This window comes from Bufo gargarizans, chromosome 2 (assembly GCF_014858855.1).
Source record: "Bufo gargarizans isolate SCDJY-AF-19 chromosome 2, ASM1485885v1, whole genome shotgun sequence".
NCBI classification, from domain to species: domain Eukaryota; kingdom Metazoa; phylum Chordata; class Amphibia; order Anura; family Bufonidae; genus Bufo; species Bufo gargarizans.
Window position 1 is genome coordinate 391680672 of NC_058081.1, and position 20032 is coordinate 391700703.

At 42.5% G+C, this 20032-nt stretch overlaps 1 protein-coding gene across 1 annotated transcript in view; it reads left to right on the top strand.

The window, feature by feature from the left end:
* The first annotated feature begins 2874 nt into the window (after positions 1–2874).
* THOC3 (THO complex 3) overlaps positions 2875–20032 on the top strand; it is a 40314-nt gene continuing 23156 nt past the window's right edge. Inside the window, exons 1-4 of the mRNA XM_044277767.1 lie at positions 2875–3061; positions 4389–4545; positions 11405–11609; positions 12642–12803. Coding sequence (XP_044133702.1) covers positions 2894–3061; positions 4389–4545; positions 11405–11609; positions 12642–12803 — 692 coding nt within the window. The 5' untranslated portion in view covers positions 2875–2893. The remainder of the gene's footprint in view (positions 3062–4388; positions 4546–11404; positions 11610–12641; positions 12804–20032) is intronic.

Below are 20032 nucleotides of genomic sequence, written 5' to 3' on the forward strand. Positions count from 1 at the left end.
GAATCCCACCATGGGTCCAGCCACTCTGTGAGATCTGTTAAAAAAAAGTATAGCCTTGGATAACCTCCCTAATAATAGTCAGGCACTATATAGGCAAAGAAAAAGAAATTCTATGGGACTGCCGGAGATAGCAGAATACAGTGCTTGGCTATTTCTCGTGGTCCCATAGAAAATGAATAGAGCAGCAGGGCGCATGCTCGACTTACTGCTTCATCAGGATGGGGGAACGTCCTGCTGTGTATTATATACACTATCACAATTTTTTTTTTAAATGGTCAAAAATATTTAAAAATGTATCTAAATGAATGCCAGAATGTTTTTTTTGTTACATGACATATGTACCCCAAAATGGTACCAATAAAAACTGAAGTTTAGTCCACAAAAAAAAACACACAGCTCTGTTCATGGAAAAATAATATAAAACGTTATGGCTCTGGGAATATACTAATACAAAAATAATTTTATTTGTGCAAATGTAGTAAAACCTAAATCTATAAATATTTTGTATGATGCTGTAATTGTATCTCGACCCACAGTGTGAATGTTGTAAAAAAATAAAATAAAAAGGAATCGCTATTTTCCTTTCCCTCTCAGAAGTGTTAAAAGGAGTCTGTCACCACAAAGCTCGCTATGATACCAACACTGAAGAGGACAGTATACTACTACAGAGCGATCTGGATAGATTGGAGGCTTGGGCAGATAAGTGGCAGATGAGGTTTAACACTGACAAATGTAAAGTTATGCACATGGGAAGGAATAATGCAAGTCACCCGTACATACTAAATGGTAAAACACTGGGTAACACTGACATGGAAAAGGATCTAGGGATTTTAATAAACGGCAAACTAAGCTGCAAAAACCAGTGTCAGGCAGCTTCTGCCAAGGCCAATAAGATAATCGGTTGCATCAAAAGGGGCATAGATGCCCGTGATGGGAACATAGTCCTACCACTTTACAAATCATTAGTCAGACCACACATGGAGTACTGTGTACAGTTCTGGGCTCCTGTAAACAAGGCAGACATAGCAGAGCTGGAGAGGGTCCAGAGGAGGGCAACTAAAGTAATAACTGGAATGGGGCAACTACAGTACCCTGAAAGATTATCAAAATTAGGGTTATTCACTGGACGTATTTCTGGACGTATTTCTGGAGTGTAATAATATTACAGGATATAGCTACTAGAGAGGGGTCGTTGATCCAGGGAGTTATTCTGATTGCCTGATTGGAGTCGGGAAGGAATTTTTATTCCCCTAAAGTGAGGAAAATTGGCTTCTACCTCACAGGTTTTTTTTTGCCTTCCTCTGGATCAACTTGCAGGATAACAGGCTGAACTGGATGGACAATGTCTTTTTTCGGCCTTATGTACTATGTTACCATCTTACATTCCAGATGCGCACTTGTCAATACATTCTAATGGTGTTGGTTCCATTGCTGGCTCCATTTTGGAGTAGGCATTTTATTCATAGCCACTGGGTGCAACAAGGGCAGTGCTGTTGCACCCCGCTACAACCAAGGCCCTTCTCCTTGTCCTTCCCAGCTGCGCCCCTACAACTTTGACCGACATGGCCAGGCAGTGAAGATGTACTGACCAATCTTCAAAAGATGAAACAATGCCGAACTCACCATAAAAATCTTTCTTTATGAATCAATAAAATACATAGGCTTTGAAGTGCAAGATGCTAAACAGAAGCGACAGCTATTTCGAACTGATTGCACTTCCACAGGCGCAGTCAGTGCAAAATGGCATCTTGCACTTCAAAGCCTATGTATTTCGCGGATTCATGAATAAAGAAAGGATTTTATGGTGAGTGCCGCACTATTTCATCCTTCAAAGATTGGACTGTAAAGTATTTGATCCAGAGCTCCACTTGCTGTATTACGCCTGCGCCAAACAGTACAGCGAACAATCAAGACTTCGGGGCCAGGTGTGAATATGTCACTGCATTGACCTGTCAGTCAAAGTAGTGGGAGTGCGGCCAGGAATGAAAAGGAGAGGAGCCTCGGGTGCAGCAAGGTGCAATGGCACTGCCCTCGTTACCCTCAAGGTCTAATTTGAAAAAAGGAAAAAAAAAAGCCTAGTTTCTCCATTATGGGACCACCGATGTAAATAGGACAAACACCATTAGAAAGTATTCACAAGTGAGCATCTTGCGCATAAGATGGTTTCATAGCGAGATATATGGTGACAGATAAAAGGGGTTATCCCACGAAAACTATTTATAACCTATCCACATGCTAGGTGATAAATATAAGATTGTGGGGGGTATGACTGCTGGGACTCAGTGATCCCTTATAGGGTTTTTTTTCCAGGATTTTAATATTGACTACCTATCCACAAGATCATCAATATTAAAATCCTGGAAAACCCCTTTAATTGTGCATTGGTGTGGCATGTTGCTCCATGGTGGATTGAAATGTGCACTACCACTCCAATCATAGAGGGGAATTAGGCATCTACCATTCTCTGGATCGCATGGGGTCCCAGTGGTTGGACCTCCAAACGTACAATGTTTATCAGCTATCCTGTATTCAGAGAGAAATGTAGACAACTTTATTCAATACATTATATGAACCTAAGGTGATGCCATTTAAAAAAGGGTATGGCTGATGAAAAAAACAAAAAATGTCCTGATTAAAACAAATTATGCTTTTCCCATAAAGAGATACAATCATTTTGACAAATTATGAGTGTTATAGGGGTGTGTGTGTATATATATATACATACATACACACACACAGAGTAGAGAACCGTGGTGTAGTCACACACAGCCTAGTCCCGCCTCCATTCAGAGGCTCATTCGTCCAGCTGTGATAACCCGGAAGTGCTTGCTGTGGTTGCCTTGGCGCTGCGGCGCCTAGGAGTGACGTCATTAGCCGGCGTCTCCAGGTCACCATGGCGGCAGCGCTGCAGGAACACTTTAAAGCGAACAGCAAGACCCGGGAGTTCCCTGCACACACCGCTAAGGTGCACTCGGTGGCCTGGAGCTGTGATGGAAGACGCCTGGCATCTGGCTCCTTCGATAAGACGGCCTGTGTGTTTTTGCTGGAGAAGGACCGGCTGGTGAGACTGCATGTGTCTGTCCTCTGCCTGCCGAGCTGAGTCTACATGTGCCCTCTTTAGGCTCAGGTTCTGTGTGCCTATCATGGCATGTTGTATGTGCCTGTGTGTATATATGGAGGAATTCTCTGTACACAGGGAGAGGGGTTCTGGCTCCATCGCTACAGGTCCTGGGGGTCATCATTTGGTGTGATTGCGTGCTGCCCATGCATTGGTTCACTGGGTCCTGTGACGCATGGGTAAGACGTGGATCTGGCCTCGCTGGTGGTTAGAAAATGGAGAAAGATCAACAACCCTTTTAAAGGGCTATAAATGGTTACTGCCTGTCTACTTGTCCCCAGTGGGACATATCTGTAAGTGGTGCTGCTTAAGATTCTGTAGACTTTATCACAAATTATATCCATCTCAAAAGGCTGCTCTAATTAAATATTGAAATCAGACTCTGCCACTGTTAAACCATCAGCTTGAGGATGAGATCTTACAACTCCTCAAACAAGCAGGGAGGCAGTGCTCCCCCAGCTCAACTGTCTTCCTCCTGGTCCATGGGCTGCAAGATGGCGACGGCTGCTCCTGGGTAGCTTCTGTTCTAAGCATCACAAAGGCTATCATGGCACTGACTATTATCTCTGCTGTCACTGTGATAGACAGGGAGGATCCGATCCAAATTCTAACAAAGTTTGCAGGGATTTATGAGGATAATCTGCCATCACCCAGAACTTTTAATTCTCTCCTCAGCAGAAAACCGCTTTACCCACTACTACTTGGGAAGCCTACTGCTATGCTAATAAGCTTGCCTATTGTAATATCTATACCTGTCTCCTCCCTGTGCAGTTTTAGTTCTCTATAGCTCTTAAAACACATTTATTACATAAAACCCCTCTTGATGTAGATGAAGTATTACCCGAGGTCATTGTACCCCATGAGCGTAGAATGGAATTGGGTCACATTGAACTTAAACAGTTAACATTTCTTGTTAAAAAATTTTCAATGCCAAGAAAATGTTCTCCTCTGGGTTTGATGGCTGGTCTGCAGGTTCATAAAAACAAACATTTTCCAATAGCATCAAGTTCATATTAATGGTCATTATTATTAAACTCCTGGAAAATCCCTTTAACCTAGTATAGGCATTGGTTGTCCAGAAGAGAGAGGGGGGGGGGGGGTGGCGGCGGCAGTGATGGTGAAGGTTGGACATCAGTGACAAGTACTGTATGTTCATATAATGGATACATAAATGCCGATGGTCCTGAAGCAGTGGCTGAAATACAGATAGATCTGTAGAACGTTCAGCAGATGGATGTAAAGTTTTGATCATTTTATTTTTCAATTGCAGATAAGAGAGAATAATTATCGTGGTCATGGCGATAGCGTCGATCAACTCTGCTGGCATCCTACAAACCCAGACCTCTTTGTCACTGCATCAGGTGACAAGACTATACGTATATGGGATGTTAGATCTGAGAGGTGCATTACTACTGTCACCACAAAAGGTGAGTATCCAGTATGCCCTGTGTTTATAGGCTGAAGCTAGAGGTTGGCCTTTCTTGTCGTGTCTTGAGCCAGGATAGGAAATGAAGAGATGAGAGGGCGGGGGGGGGGGGGGGGGGGGGGGTCAGTGAGGTTGAGTATCTGTTTTTTATGTTTTTAAGCTCCTCTGAATATAAATAGGTGGCAGAATATGGTGGGGGAAAAAATATTTTCAGACTTTAATTTTTTTAAAAAAAATTGAAGTTGTAAAACATAATTAATTATGTCAATTTGACATGGCTGTTATTGTATTGAGCAGTAGAATAAGGGCTCATGTACACAAATGTGTTTTTGTTTTTTGCAGACTGTATGCAGAACCATTCATTTTAATGGGTCCACAAAAAACTGAAGTTTTCGTTCATCAAAAAAAATAGAACATGTTCTATTGTCCGCATTACAGACAAGGATAGGACTGTTTTATTAGGGGCCAGCTGTTCCGTTCCGCAAAATACGAAATGCACACGGATGTCATCTGTTTTTTGGCGGATCCGTTTTTTGGGACCGCAAAATACATACGGTCATGTGCATGAGGCTTAAGGTTATGTCACTAATAGCGCAAAATGTATGTCATAAAAACAAAATTGTCTTTAATAATTCTTAGTAAACTTATCGAAGTTTACACTTTTACTTTCAGCTAAAATACATGAATGTATGGCAGATTTTGTGTTTTCAAAGATGGTGCCCATTCAGAAGCTGAATGGGCACTGTAACCACTGGTTACCTCCTGTTTTACACAGCAGAAACCCAGAGGCAGAGGACCAAATTACTTCCCATGCCTAGATTAAGGGGAGGCCTCTAGTTTCTATGCTAGCCATGGGCCTCCTGAAGGTTCTGAGGTCTGTCACAGGGAAGTTCCTATACACTTATACAGAGAATGCTCTCGTTCACTGATAGCATCTCCCCTGTGTACTAAGAGCGGTTAATAAGGAGTGATTTTTAAAGGGAATGTATTATTAGAAAATGACCTATTTAAATTTATGTTTTGCATATTTTTAAATATTTTCAAGGATTTTTAAAGCCTATGTCGGTGTCTATAATGAAGTGAAAACCATAAAATCCTGCAGTTTTCATACTGGCCACTAAGCCTAATAATAAGCACCACTTCTTGGTCTGTACAGATTACTTTACTGCAGTTATCTGCTTGTTTGTCATTCTAATCCTGCCTGATATCACCTCTGTGTATAGATAAGATCCACCATTCACAATAGGCGATTGTCAAAAGCTTATCTATTCTTTCCTTGTATAATGGCCTCTGCACAGGTCACTGAGCTATTCCAGAAAACTCTCCCGTAGAACTCAATTGTCCCCTCCTGACCATTGTGTCTATGGCCCATAGGGCTGCCATAATGCAATTTTCTTAATGCTTTCTAAATGCTGTTAAGAACAGCTCAGGCAAGATGGCTGCCCCCCTAAACATGTTCATGAAACGGAATGAAAAAGGATATGTGTCACTATCTGGTTTTAACTGGCAGATAACAATTTTGGTGACACATTTCCTCTTACGTTTAGGGAAAAATAATCTCACAGGGAAGCAATGGAGGGGGTGGTGCAGTGTTTAAACGGTATTAAGACAGTACATAGATGAGCAGAAGACTTCTTGTCTGGTTTATGAGCCAGTTTGTTAAATTCAACAAAGTGCTTTCTCAGTGCGATGTAAGGCTACTTTCACACTTGCGCTTGATCGGATCCGTTCTGAACGGATCCGATCATATTAATGCAGACGGAGGCTCCGTTCAGTACGGATCCGTCTGCATTAATAACTTAGACAAATTTCTAAGTGCGCAAGATGCCTGAGCGGATCCGTTCCCATTGACTTACATTGTAAGTCTGAACAGATCCGCACGGCCAGGCGGACAGCTGAACGCTGCAAGCAGCGTTCAGCTGTCCGCCTGGCCGAGCGGAGCGGAGGCTGAACGCCGCCAGACTGCTGCAGTCTGAGCGGATCCGCATCCATTCAGACTGCATCAGGGCTGGACGGAGGCGTTCGGGTCCGCTCGTGAGCTCCTTCAAACAGAGCTCACGAGCGGACCGACGAACGCTAGTGTGAAAGGAGCCTAAGAGGGTAGCAAGTTGGAGTTAACCTTAGTTAGATACAAAGTGGGTTGTCTCTGGGTAGTTTTATATTCTAAGTCTTTCTGTACTTTTGCATTCCTTTTTTTCAAACGGGAAGCCTCATCTATGATGGCACCTCCTAATGACTGATTTATGAGCAGCCCAATTAGGGTTGTTGCGGGTATCGAAATTTCGATACCCAATCGATACTTTTGTCCCGGTATCGATACGATACCGGGATTTCCGTTTTTTCGATACTGGGCTGCGCTTCTGCGCAGTCTAGTATCTCTGAACATGAGCGCGCTGCTATCGGCGCGCTCATGTTCTCTCAGCAGCACGGGGAGAAGGAAGCTGTCCTCCCTCCCCCCCTGTGCTGCTGCTGCTGCCACCAATGAGAAGAGAGGGGCGGAGGAGGGGCGGCAATGAGAAGAGAGGGGCGGCACCATGGAGGAGGGGCGGCAATGAGAAGAGAGGGGCGGAGGAGGGGCGGCACCACGGAGGAAAGGCGGCAATGAGAAGAGAGGGGCGGGCGGAGGAGGGGCGGGCGCACTGCGCCACCAATGATAGGTTTATTTCCACACAGAGCGGCGCCCAGCGATGTCTCAGCACTCACCATTAGTCCTGGGCGCCGCTCCGTTCGCCCGCAGTGCCCCATTACTGTCTCCTCTCCTGCTCCACATGCTGCTGATTACTATCGGAGCGATGGGAGGAGACATCAGCTTCACTAGTGGGCGTTCCTTTTCCCTGCGCTGCGATTGGACAGCGCTACAGCCAGGGAGAAGGAACGCCCACTAGTGAAGCTGATGTCTCCTCCCATCGCTCCGATAGTAATCAGCAGCATGTGGAGCAGGAGAGGAGACAGTAATGGAGCACTGCAGGCGAACGGAGCGGCGCCCAGGACTAATGGTGAGTGCTGAGACATCGCTGGGCGCCGCTCTGTGTGGCCTGATAGTGAAAGTCTGGAGTCCCGTATAGTAGTCAGTCTTTAACACATACAGGAGGCGGGTGCTGGCAGCAGAATCGCATTGCCGGCACCCTGCCCCTGACAGGGAGCTGCGATCAGCGGCAGTTAACTGCCGCTGATCTGCCAGTACCCGCCTCCTGTATAAAGGGGTAATTATCATTGGTGGTGCAGTGTGCCCCCCAACCCATTAAAATCATTGGTGGCACAGTGCGCTGGCCCATCTCAACCCCCCAGTATTAAAATCAGGGACCTCTCCCCTCCCCTCCCCTCATTGGTGGTGCAGTGGCAGCTTCTGATCGGAGCCCCAGCTGTGTAAGCCTGGGGCTCCGATCGGTTACCATGGCAGCCAGGACGCTACAGAAGCCCTGGTTGCCATGGTAACATCCCTGATGCTGTGTGCACAAAGCACAGAGCAGCAGGGACAGTGTGAAGTCCTATTCACCCTGATAGAGATCTATCAGGCTGAATAGGAAAAGGGATGAAAGATCCCAGGTTCTAGCCCCTAAGGGGGGGAAATAGTTATTAAATAAAAAGTGTAAAAAAAAACACTAAAATATGAAGTATAAATCACCCCCTTTTCCCAATTTCACATATAAAATATATAAATAATAAACATATTACGTCGCCACGTCAGAAAAGTCCAAACTATTAAAATATAAAAAAAAATCTAGGTGGTGAATGCCGGAACAGAAAAAATAAAATAAAAACTGCGTGATTCGCCATTTTTAAAAATGAGGAATGCACGTGGCTTTTTTTGTTTGTTTGGTTTTTTTTTTTTGCGTGGTATCGAGTATCGCAATACTTTTTCATGGTATCGAAACCGAATCAAAAATTTGGTATCGCAACAACTCTAAGCCCAATTGGTAGCAGGGGATCACATCTGAAGAGGTTCCATTCTGCAGTTCCATTCTTTTGAATTGAAGCTGTTCAACTTCTACACCCAAATTACGTAAAAAAGGAAACTGGTTGTTCATTGGGAGCATAAGAATTGAGGCACAGGCGATGAGTGAAACACTGACCAACCACAATAATATATCTTCCTTAAGGATCTATAATAGTACATTCATTTTCAAATGGTAAGGAATTCTTAATGGAAATGGCCACTCCACTGCTTTTGGAATGAAATGGGCCATACGATAATAGGATATATCTGTGATGAAAATATTTAGGAGGTTGGAGTAAAATGAGATTCCTGAATGCATACAGTATAATGTCAGGTTTAAGGCTGCCACATTGAGAATTAAAAGCTTTTCCATTATGAGATAATTCTACACATGGTATATTAATTATTGTAATAAGTGTTGTCTAGAGATTTGTGTATGTAAGAAAAAAAATAGTGCAAGGCTCCTACTAATGACCAGTGTTACAAAAATGAAAGGGAATGAGTGGAACATATATTATGAAGGTGGCTGCAGTGGACCCCCGAGACCAATATAACATCACAAATACTGCGTGCCCAAGGCAGTCAGGCTGACAACACGGGGCAAATTGGAGCTGCACCACAGCCACCATACAGTGATCAGATATAACAACACAAAAACAGAAATGGCATTTACAGATATCCAATAGATTAAGGAGTGATGAGTGTAGACCTACTGTACTACAGGACAACTTTTGTGGTACTTCGGGCATCAATAGGCTGTCATCAAACTAGGTAAAAAGGTGAAGCCTGTCATAAAGTTGGCCAAATTGGACTCACAAGACCAACAGCACATCAAAGACACTACGGGCATCTAAAGCAAACAGGCAATGGCCAAGGGTGAATGGAGGGGAGGTGCAAGACAGCAAACGTAAAGATGAAATAAACAGAGTAGACTGTCAAACGCCAAAGCAAAAGAAGAGAATATTAGGAATCAGGAGACAAGTCCAGTAATATTTGTAGGCCTGCTGTATAACAGAAAATGTTTTCATAAGGCTATCACCAGACTATATTGGTAGAGTAGGTGGAGCCCCAAAATCAGTGTAACATCAAAAAATGCAGAGAACACCGGAAACGGTCAGGCAGGCAAGTGCCTACAGCCACCATGAATTAATTACGTACAGCCTCATAAAAACAAAACTGATGTCTACAAACATTGAATAGACCAAAATAGGGTGTTGAGTGCCCAAACTAAATAGACAGAGTGTTGGCCAGTAATGTGTGGACATGCTTTACTGCATGGATGCATTTTAGACATCAGAAGACTGCTGCTAAACTATGAAGATGAAGAGGGTGGAACTGGTCTACGAGATCTCGTCGCTTATGGGTTGTGCTGCCTTTTAATTTGCCACAATCTAGCCAGTCATTGAGGCAATAGGTTGGAGATAGTTGCTTGATCAATAGAGATGCACTGTCGTAGAATATGGCATCCTTTCTTTAGTTGTTTGTTAATCAGATACTTGTGGTTTACAGTCTTGCAGGCAACATGAAACTGGAATCCTCAGGTATAGAATTTGGGCTCTATGTAGGACTATGGTCACTGGGTACATGGCTCGGCGTCTCTCTAAAGTTGTAGGCCCTCTGAAAAACCATTGTACTGAGGAATAGACACCAAAGTGAGGCTTTAAATTGCAAGCTGCCACTAGGCGCTGGTCACTTATCTTGGGATAATATTTCTTGGTACGTTAGGATTCCTAGGGTGGCAAAGTGTACTATGAATATGATCCATTCTAAGTATCATTGGGTCCGCTTGAGGTAAGAGGGCCCAGAAAACATTAAAAACAGTAAGCTATAGATCAGTGATTAGGTTCCAGGGAAAGCCTATGTTTGCTCTCTAACTGCGATTTTTCTAGATCCTCCAATTTGTTTCAACACATCCATTCTGATAAGATGGTCATTCAGATGAGACTTGTCCTCCTCCATTGCATTAGCTACTTCAATAATTTTATCTTCCAACTTGGTAACCTAAGCCCTGTAGCCGTTTGGTAAAATGTGCAACTGCCTTAAAAAGTTCTGTTGGAAAAAGCTGTTTTATGTTGGCATAGAGTTCACTGGGATCAAATGCAGTTCAAGTTTAGATGGTATCTGTGAATTTGTATTCCCGTATTGGAATTCTGATTTCTCGGGGTTGTGGAGTACAGAAGACTTCTGGGAGAATATGACGGGACCTCTGCCTAGACTTTTTTTTTTTTTTTTTTTTTTTTTTTTTCTGTGAATTTGAAGTCATTTTAGTTAATGAGTACGGCTAGTTTCAGACTAGTACTTGACATCTCGGGCAGACTTTTCCAGAAGGGAGCATCCTGCCCAAGCTGTCTGGATCCGGCAGCGCTTTTGTCCGTCCGATTCTCTGCATATTTGCCTGGTTGCAGTGGTCCCTTTCATAGTTAATGGGGCGGGCCGGATCCAGGCAACTTCCTGCTGATGTTCAGCGCTAGTGTGAGGCTAGCCTAAGCCAGTTTAATGCTAACAAAGGTGTCATGCTGGTGCAGGTCAATTCAGTAAGGCATTGTAGCTTTAAAGTCAAAACCTATTGTGAGGATGGGTGTTGCAGTGACTTAGAATCCCCACAAGATGGTGGTAGGTGATTAGTGATAAGTTGTGAGTGGTAGAAAAGCTGAATTCCAAAGGAACTATGCATGGTCCATTACCTTAGAGTCTAAGTGCTTAGAAACAATATGCTACACATCTGTAGACTGGCAATGCAGGGGTTGCTACACATGTGCACATACTAGATTGTAAGTGACTTGGAGGGCTAAATCGATTTGGCAATTCTTTTTTTTTTTTTTTTTTTTTTTACACAGAATCTTCAAAGGCAATCTAATTAGTCGCCCAGCCTTACTTTCTGTTTCACTACAGCTAATATATAATTCTGTCTTCTTGTCTTTAGGTGAAAATATAAATATCTGCTGGAGCCCAGACGGTCAGACCATTGCAGTAGGAAATAAGGACGATGTTGTCACCTTTATAGATGTAAAAACCCATCGCCCTAGAGCAGAGGAGCAGTTCAAGTTTGAGGTCAATGAAATCTCCTGGAACAATGATAATAATATGTTCTTTCTTACGAATGGGAATGGCTGCATTAACATTCTGAGGTACCGTGACTGTCCTTGATATGCCATCAATGTAGTAATATGTCATCAATGTAGCTATATACACGTTTTAGCCACCATCTTTGGTTTGCTGGCAGCAAGTGCTTTCCTTTACCACCTCAGCTCTGTTGGAGTGACAGTCCAGATTCTGCTTTAACACCATGAATACACTATCTGAAGTGGGAAGTACATAAAATGTCATCATCTGATATCCATCATACAGGGAGTTTCAGTTCAGCTCGCTTTTAATAGATGGCTATTGCATCCACAATCGGGTAAGCCAACTCTCAGTGACAGAATCCATTTGTATAAGACTGCCGTGAGCTGTCATTCATAGTGATGAACCTTTACATGGTCATGACATTTAGTAGATTTATGGGTTTCTACATCACAGTGAATGAAACATTGTGGCTTAGTAATCATGTAATACAGGGTACAGAAGAGGAATTCCAAAAAGTCACAACATTTTCCTTAAAGGGGTTGTGCAGCCTGTTTGTATTGATGACCTGTCCTCAGGATAGGTAATCAATAACTATTCAGTAGGGGTCCAAAACCCGGTATCTCGCCATTATGCTGTTAGAAGAGGAGGCGGCGCTCCATGCGGCATTACACTATGTGCTGTCTCCCCCTGTAGTGGTGTCGTAGTGTAAGTACAAGCACTTGCTCCATTCAAGTGAATGGAGCCAGAACTTGTAATTACACCGCCGAGACGATGAGCAGTGTAATGAAGAGGAAGTAGCGCTCGCATGGACCGCGGCCTCCTATTCAAACAGTTAACGGGGGTGCCGGGTGTTGATCCCTGCCAATCTGATATTGATGACCTATCCTGGGGATAGGTTATCAATACAGACACTCTACACAACCCCTTAATTATGGCGTGCACCAAACTTTGTGACTTTCTGAGGCCAGATTTCTGGTGTACAGGTGATACTGTCTGTGTATATATAATAGTGTGTATATATGCTGTTCTCAGCTTCAGCAGCGAATATCTTGTGGTCTTCTCCCTAACTTATGAATATTTTTCCTGTATTCCAGTTATCCAGAGCTCAAGCCAATTCAGTCGATTAATGCTCACCCTTCAAATTGCATTTGTATAAAGTTTGACCCGACTGGAAAGTATTTTGCAACTGGCAGCGCAGACGCACTTGTCAGTCTTTGGGACATAGAAGAGCTGGTGTGTGTGCGCTGTTTCTCCAGGTAAGTAGTTTTCCGCAATCGGAAGTCATGTGGTACATCAACTTTTTAATATATATATATATATATATATATATATATATATATATATATATATATATATATATATATATATATATATATATATATATATATATATATATAAATATATATATATAATCTCATTTTCTGCAGTTTGTAAAGTACCAGAGGCCATCCAAGATCCTTTCCTCTAAATAACACTGCATTAAGTGGAGGTCTTAAAAGGGGTTGTCTCACTTCAGCAAGTGGCTTTATTATGTAGAGAAAGTTAATACAAGGCACTTACTAATGTATCCTTACTACCAGCTGTTAAACTACAACTCCCACCATGCCCTGCTGTAGGCTGATACCTGTAGACTGTCTGGGCATGATGGGAGTTGCAGTTTTGCAACAGCTGAAGAGCCTCAGGTTTGCCACCCCTGCTCTATACTAAAGAAATTTGAGATTTTAAATATTTTGTGTTTTTTTTTTTTTTTTTTTTTTTTTTTTTTTTTTTTTTTTTTTTTTTTTTTTTTTTTTATACCAGGTTGTGGCGCAAATCTCCGGCACACATACGCTAAAAAGTGGCCCCCTTATGTATCCTATTGGGACAAAAAAAAAAAAAATGCAAAGTTTAGCCCCTTGTTTTGCAAATCTGACCAGTGTCACTTTAAAACGCTTTTAATTATCCAGGCCATTCTGATTTCCCCCCGTCACATATTGTACTTCGTGACACTGGTAAGGCTACTTTCACACTAGCGTTCGGGCGGATCCGTTCTGAACGGATCCGCTCATAATAATGCAGACGGAGGCTCCTTTCAGAACGGATCCGTCTGCATTAAAATGGCAAAAAAAAAAGCTAAGTGTGAAAATAGCCTCGGACGGATCCGTCCAGACTTTCAATGTAAAGTCAATGGAGGACGGATCCGCTTGAACGGATCCGTCCCCATTGACTTACATTGTAAGTCTGGACGGATCCGCACGGCCAGGCGGACACCCGAACGCTGCAAGCAGCGTTCAGCTGTCCGCCTGTCCGTGCGGAGGCGAGCGGAGCGGAGGCTGAACGCCGCCAGACTGATGCAGTCTGAGCGGATCCGCTCCATTCAGACTGCATCAGGGCTGGACGGCTGCGTTCGGGTCCGCTCGTGAGCTCCTTCAAACGGAGCTCACGAGCGGACCGACGAACGCTAGTGTGAAAGTAGCCTAAAATGGAGTTAAAAATAAATCATTTTTTTATTTATAAAAAAAAATACCAAATTTACCAAAAATCTGGAAAAATGTTCAAGTTTCAATTTCTCTACTTCTATAATACATAGTAATACGTATTACATTACTTTACATTCCCTTTATGTCTACTTACATTTTATTTTTTGGGGATATTACAAGGCTTAGAAGTTTAGAAGCAAATCTTGCAATTTTCAAAAACCCACTTTTTAAGGACCAGTTCAGGTCTGAAGTCACTTTGTGAGGCTTACATAATAAAACCATCCAAAAGGTTTTCAAGGTATTCAAAACCGATTTTACAAACATCGTTAACCCTTTAGCTGTTCTATAAGAGGTAATGGCAAATAAAGATAAAATTTCAGAATTTAGATTTTATTTTTTGGTTGTTTTTAATCTAATTTTTTTTTCCAGTTACAAAGCAAGGGTTAACAAAGCCAAACAAAACACTATATTTATTGACCTGATTCTGTAGTTTGCAGAAACGCCCCATATGTGGCCGTAAACGTCTGTACAGGCACACGGTAGGGTGTAGAGGGAAAGATGCGCCGTGTGGTTTTTGGAAGGCAGATTTTGCTGGACTGGTTTATTTACACTATGTCCCATTTGAAGCCCCCCTGATGCACCCTTAGAGTAGAAACCCCATCTAAGAAACTCCACCCCTCAGGGTATTCAAAACTGATTTTACAAACTTTGTTAGGGCTCTTTCACACCTGCGTTATAGTCTTCCGGCATAGAGTTCCGTCGTCGGGGCTCTATGCCGGAAGAATACTGATCAGGATTTCCCTAATGCATTCCGGAACGGAACGTTTTTTGGCCGCAGCAAATAGCGCAGCATGCTGCGCTTTTTGCTCCGGCCAAAAATCCGGAACACTTGCCGCAAGGCCGGATCCGGAATGAATGCCCATTGAAAGGCATTGATCCGGATCCGGCCTTAAGCTAAACGTCGTTTCGACGCATTGCCGGATGCGACGTTTAGCTTTTTCTCAATGGTTACCATGGCTGCCGGGACGCTAAAGTCCTGGCAGCCATGGTAAAGTGCAGTGGGGATCGGGGAGCAGCATACTTACCATCCGTGCGGCTCCCGGGGCGCTCCAGAGTGACGTCAGGGCGCCCCAAGCGCATGGATCACGTGATCGCATGGACACGTCATCCATGCGCATGGGGCGCTCTGACGTCATTCTGGAGCGCCCCGGGAGCCGCACGGATGGCAAGTATGCTGCTCCCCCGCTCCCCACTACTACTATGGCAACCAGGACTTTAATAGCGTCCTGGGTGCCATAGTAACACTGAAAGCATTTTGAAGACAGATCCGTCTTCAAATGCTTTCAGTACACTTGCGTTTTTCCGGATCCGGCGTGTAATTCCGGCAAGTGGAGTACACGCCGGATCCAGACAACGCAAGTGTGAAAGAGGCCTTAACCCTTTAGGAGTTCCACAAGAGTTATTGGCAAATGGAGATGAAATTTGAGAATTTCAAATTATTATTTTTTTGGCACGTTTTCCATTTTTTTTTCCGGTAACAAAGCAATGGTTAACAGTCAAACAAAACACTATTTATTGCCCTGATTCTGTAGTTTGCAGGAAACACCACGTATGTGTCCGTAAACTACTGTACAGGCACACGGTAGGACGTAGAGGGAAAGGTGTGCCGTGTTGGTTTTTGGAAGACAGATTTTATCTACACCATGTCACATTTGAAGCCCCCCTGCTGCACCCCTAGAGTAGAAACTCCATAAGTGACCCCATTTTGGAAACCATGGGACAAGGTGGCAGTTTTGTTGGGACTATTTTTAGGTTACATATGATTTTATTTTTTTGGTTGCTCTATATTAGATTTTTGTGAGGCAAGGTTACCAAAAATAGAAATTATGAAATATCATCTCCATTTGCCATAAACTGTTGAACACTTAAAGGGGATAATAAACTTTGTAAAATCAGTTTTGAATACCTTGAGGGGTGTAGTTTCTTAGATGGGGTCATTTTTATGGAGTTTCTACTCTAGGAGTGCATCAGGGGGGCTTCAAATGGGACATGGTGCCAAAAAAAGCCATCAAAATCTGCCTTTCAGAAACCACACGGCGTTCCTTTCCTTCTGCGCCGTGCCCTTTGGTCATACAGCAGTTTACAATTACATATGGGGTGTTTCTGTAAACTGTAGAATCAGGGTAATAAATAAGTTTTGTTTGGCTGTTAACCCTTGCTTTGTTACTGGAAAAAAAAAAAGGATTAAAATAGAAGAATTGCTGTTTTGGCACAGTGTTAGTTTTTTTTTTTTTTTTTGACAGTGTTCAATTGAGGGGTCAGGTCACTGGGTATTTTTATAGCACAGATTCTTACGGTCGCGGCGATACCTAATATGTCTACTTTTATTAAAATGAATTTGTTTTACACTATTATCTTTTTTATAAAACAAAACCTTTTAGTATCTCCCTAGTGTTTGGTGTGTGTGGGGTGTTTTTTTTTTTTTTTTCTTTTTTTGACAGTGTTCATCTGAGGAGTTAGGTCATGGGGTATTTTTACAGAGAAAATTCTTACGTGGCAATACCTAATATGTCTACTTTTTATTTTAGTTTTACCCCCAAAAAAAATTTCCCCGATTTGTCAGCGGCTAAATGGAATTAAAATTGGGGAAAGGGATTATAAATGTAGTACTCCATGGAAGTGTGGTACTCCCTGAAGCAACCGTCAATGCAGAGGCCCAGATGATCGGGGCATGTGTCACACTGATTGGTGGTGTCCTTCCGTATCCCCCTCCTGCGACACACTCTGCACTTTTTTGGGTCCGTCCCTTCTTTCCAGTATCGAGGACCATGCCTGGAAAGTGTTGGCCAGGGACAATCCGGCGCCTCCAGTTCCCGAGGTACTCCGGCCTGCTCTTTCCCGGTCAGAAAAGATCAGGTCCTTGGGGACTGCCTCATAGAACTGAAGGAATTTCCCTGTGTTTCCAGCTCTCTGGGCCAGCACAAAAGAGTTTTACAAGGCAACCTGTAACAACTTTTTTGTACCATGCCCGGGTTTTGTGCATGGCATTATATGGCTTGAAGACTTGATCAGATAGATCAACTCCTCCAATATACTGATTGTAGTCGACGATGCAATCTGGCTTGAGGACCATTGCCGTGGTACCTCGCACAGTGACATGGGTGATGCCGTTACCGTGAATTGTGGACAGTACAAGGACATCCCTCTTGTCCTTATATCTGACCAGCAACAGGTTTCCACTGGTAAGGGCATGGGTCTCACCCCTGGGGATAGGTACCTGGAGGGAGTGGGTAGGGAGGCCGCGTTGATTTTTCCGCGCGGTCCCACAAGCGGACGCGGATCGGGCGGCGAGGGACTAGAACAAGGGGATACTAGTTTAATACGGGAATCTCTAAGGAAAATATAGGACGGCTCTGCCCCCGATTCAAGATGGCAAGGTGCACCAGACTGATGTCACACCCCAATAGCCAAGGAAAAATTGTAACAAAAGAAAGAATGGGCACTCTTATAGCTGGACCACACAATTTGTAAAGTGACAATAATTTAATAGGAGATGTTGGGTATTAATACCAATATATAAAATGGCACAAAAATTCTAGTCACTATTTAATATGCACAGAATAAAATTAAAATGATGCATTAATATCCTAAAAATATGCAGGCCTGTAAAATGCAATACAATAGATGATAAAAAAGCAATTCAATCTAGTAACAGTCCACTGTTAACTGAAATCACATCAATTTGGATCTAACATGTGGTAGATTGAATGGATAAATATGCTGGATGGTCTAGTTTCCCGGTCAGATAGTGGATGTTGTATAAGGTAAGGTCTGTCCTAGCTATAGATAAGCTGGCAGGTTGACTATACTCCAATAGCTATAACAGTGACTGATACTGGGTGAATCAAATAAACTCAATCTAAAGTGCACAGGGGTTAATACAAACAGTGAGTGATGGACAAACAGTATCATAAAGCAGATGCAAATAATTAGTGTTAGTTATACAGCCGATTATAATGAAATAAAAGTGCGAAGATATGGTGTTGGATATAAATGTGACGGTGTTCAAATTATAAGAGTGTTCAGTTACAATGGAAAGTCATATATAGTGTCCCTTATTCTCAGGGAGCTCGACAATAGTAATAGACCGTCTAACTAGTTGCCGTAATATTAAAACTCAATCTTTCTGTTAAAGTGTAGCAAATATCCTGGAGCTTCTGGAAGTAAACCTTGTGTTTCAATGTTACAATCCGCAAAGGTTTTAGTTCAACAGCAGCAATGCGGTAAAGTTTTTTTTTTTTTTTTTTTTTTTTAAAGCAGCAATAGATATCACAATTTCAGCAGTATTGATTTAGTTACTCACGCTCAGTCCTGGTGGTCCGTCCGTGGCGTCCCACGTGGTATGAATTCAGGGTAAGCTTACCTCTTGGCAATAAATAACAATCCTGCCCTGCTGCTGAATGAGAATACTGTGCGGTCCGGTCTTGCAGTTGCTCAGGTTCACAGTGGATTTCTTTAATTGGAATGGGTATTCCACATGTCTCTAAGATGGTTAAATCTCACAGGCTCCCTAGTAACACCTGTAAAATGCCGCACTATGTCCGAAGGAGCTGCAGTTTCCTTTTTCTTTGAAAGCGCTTTCTTAATACAGCAAATGATATCTAGCAGTTATAATTGCAGATTAGCCGGTTTTTGTCAGGTCCAATTCCTCCACGCCAAACGTATTTCGAAGGTTATCCACCTTCTTCCTCAGTGGCTTTATTGGATCTGACTTTCTGACTGATCTTTATTCATTTCCCTTCCAAAAGGGCTCCATGTTACACCTGGAATGGATCCAGAGGATCTGGTATTCTCAAATCAACTCTTCCATCTGTTGCGGTTCTCATGCGTTTTTTTTTTTTTTTTTTTTTATGTATTCATGCGTTTTTTCTGCTGTCGAGTCTTAGGTAATGTTCCTTCTGAACCCATCTATTATTTTCATTTATTTCTGACTGCATTTTCATGTTATATAGATATTTATATCCAATAGTGCAATACCTCACCAAGTGATGCATCAACCCAGAAACAAATGTCTGAGTATAGTCACTTGGCTATAGCCATTTGTCACCTTGTTCCACCAATTATGGGCATTTAGTGATTTTATTGTATAAGAGCAAGGGGATATAGTGCGATTTTGGTTTTATATATGCAACATGGTTTATCACAAACTATCAGTTGCTTATGGACTGGTTGCTCTTAAATCACGAGTTCCCTATATACAGCTTTATTTGGGATGCAATGAATATATATTTTTGATCAAAAAGTTGGTCTTAAAATGTTATTAGTTAAAATGTGTTTAAAATGTGAAAATATAAAAATTTTTTTTTTTTTTTTTAAGAGCATGGTTGTAGAATGTAAAGGCAGATACCTTCAGCCATCATGGTATTGAGTGGCGCAGAGAGGACTGTCATTTCTGTTCATAGTGGCCCCTCCTACCTCTCTCAAGATATACAATGTGATGTAGGATATGTATAGTGTACAACAGGTCTATATTTCTCTTGGGGGTCATTCACTCAATGTCATAGGTGGATGTTGCTGTTAGTTCATAGATGGTTTGTACAGATGGATATACTCAGACATTTGTTTCTGGGTTGATATATCACTTGGTGAGGTATTGCACTATTGGATATAAATATCTATATAACATGAAAATGCAGTCAGATATAATGAAATAATAGATAGGTAATGTTCCTTCTGAACCCAAGACTCCAGAAAAAACGGATGGAAGAGTTGATTTGAGAATACCAGATCCTCTGGATCCATTCCAGGTGTATCATGAAGCCCTTTTGGAAGGGAAATGAATAAAGATCAGTCAGAAAGTCAGATCCAATAAAGCCACTGAGGAAGAAGGTGGATAACCTTCGAAATACGTTTGGCGTGGAGGAATTGGACCTGACAAAAACCGGCTAATCTGCAATTATAACTGCTAGATATCATTTGCTGTATTAAGAAAGCGCTTTCAAAGAAAAAGGAAACTGCAGCTCCTT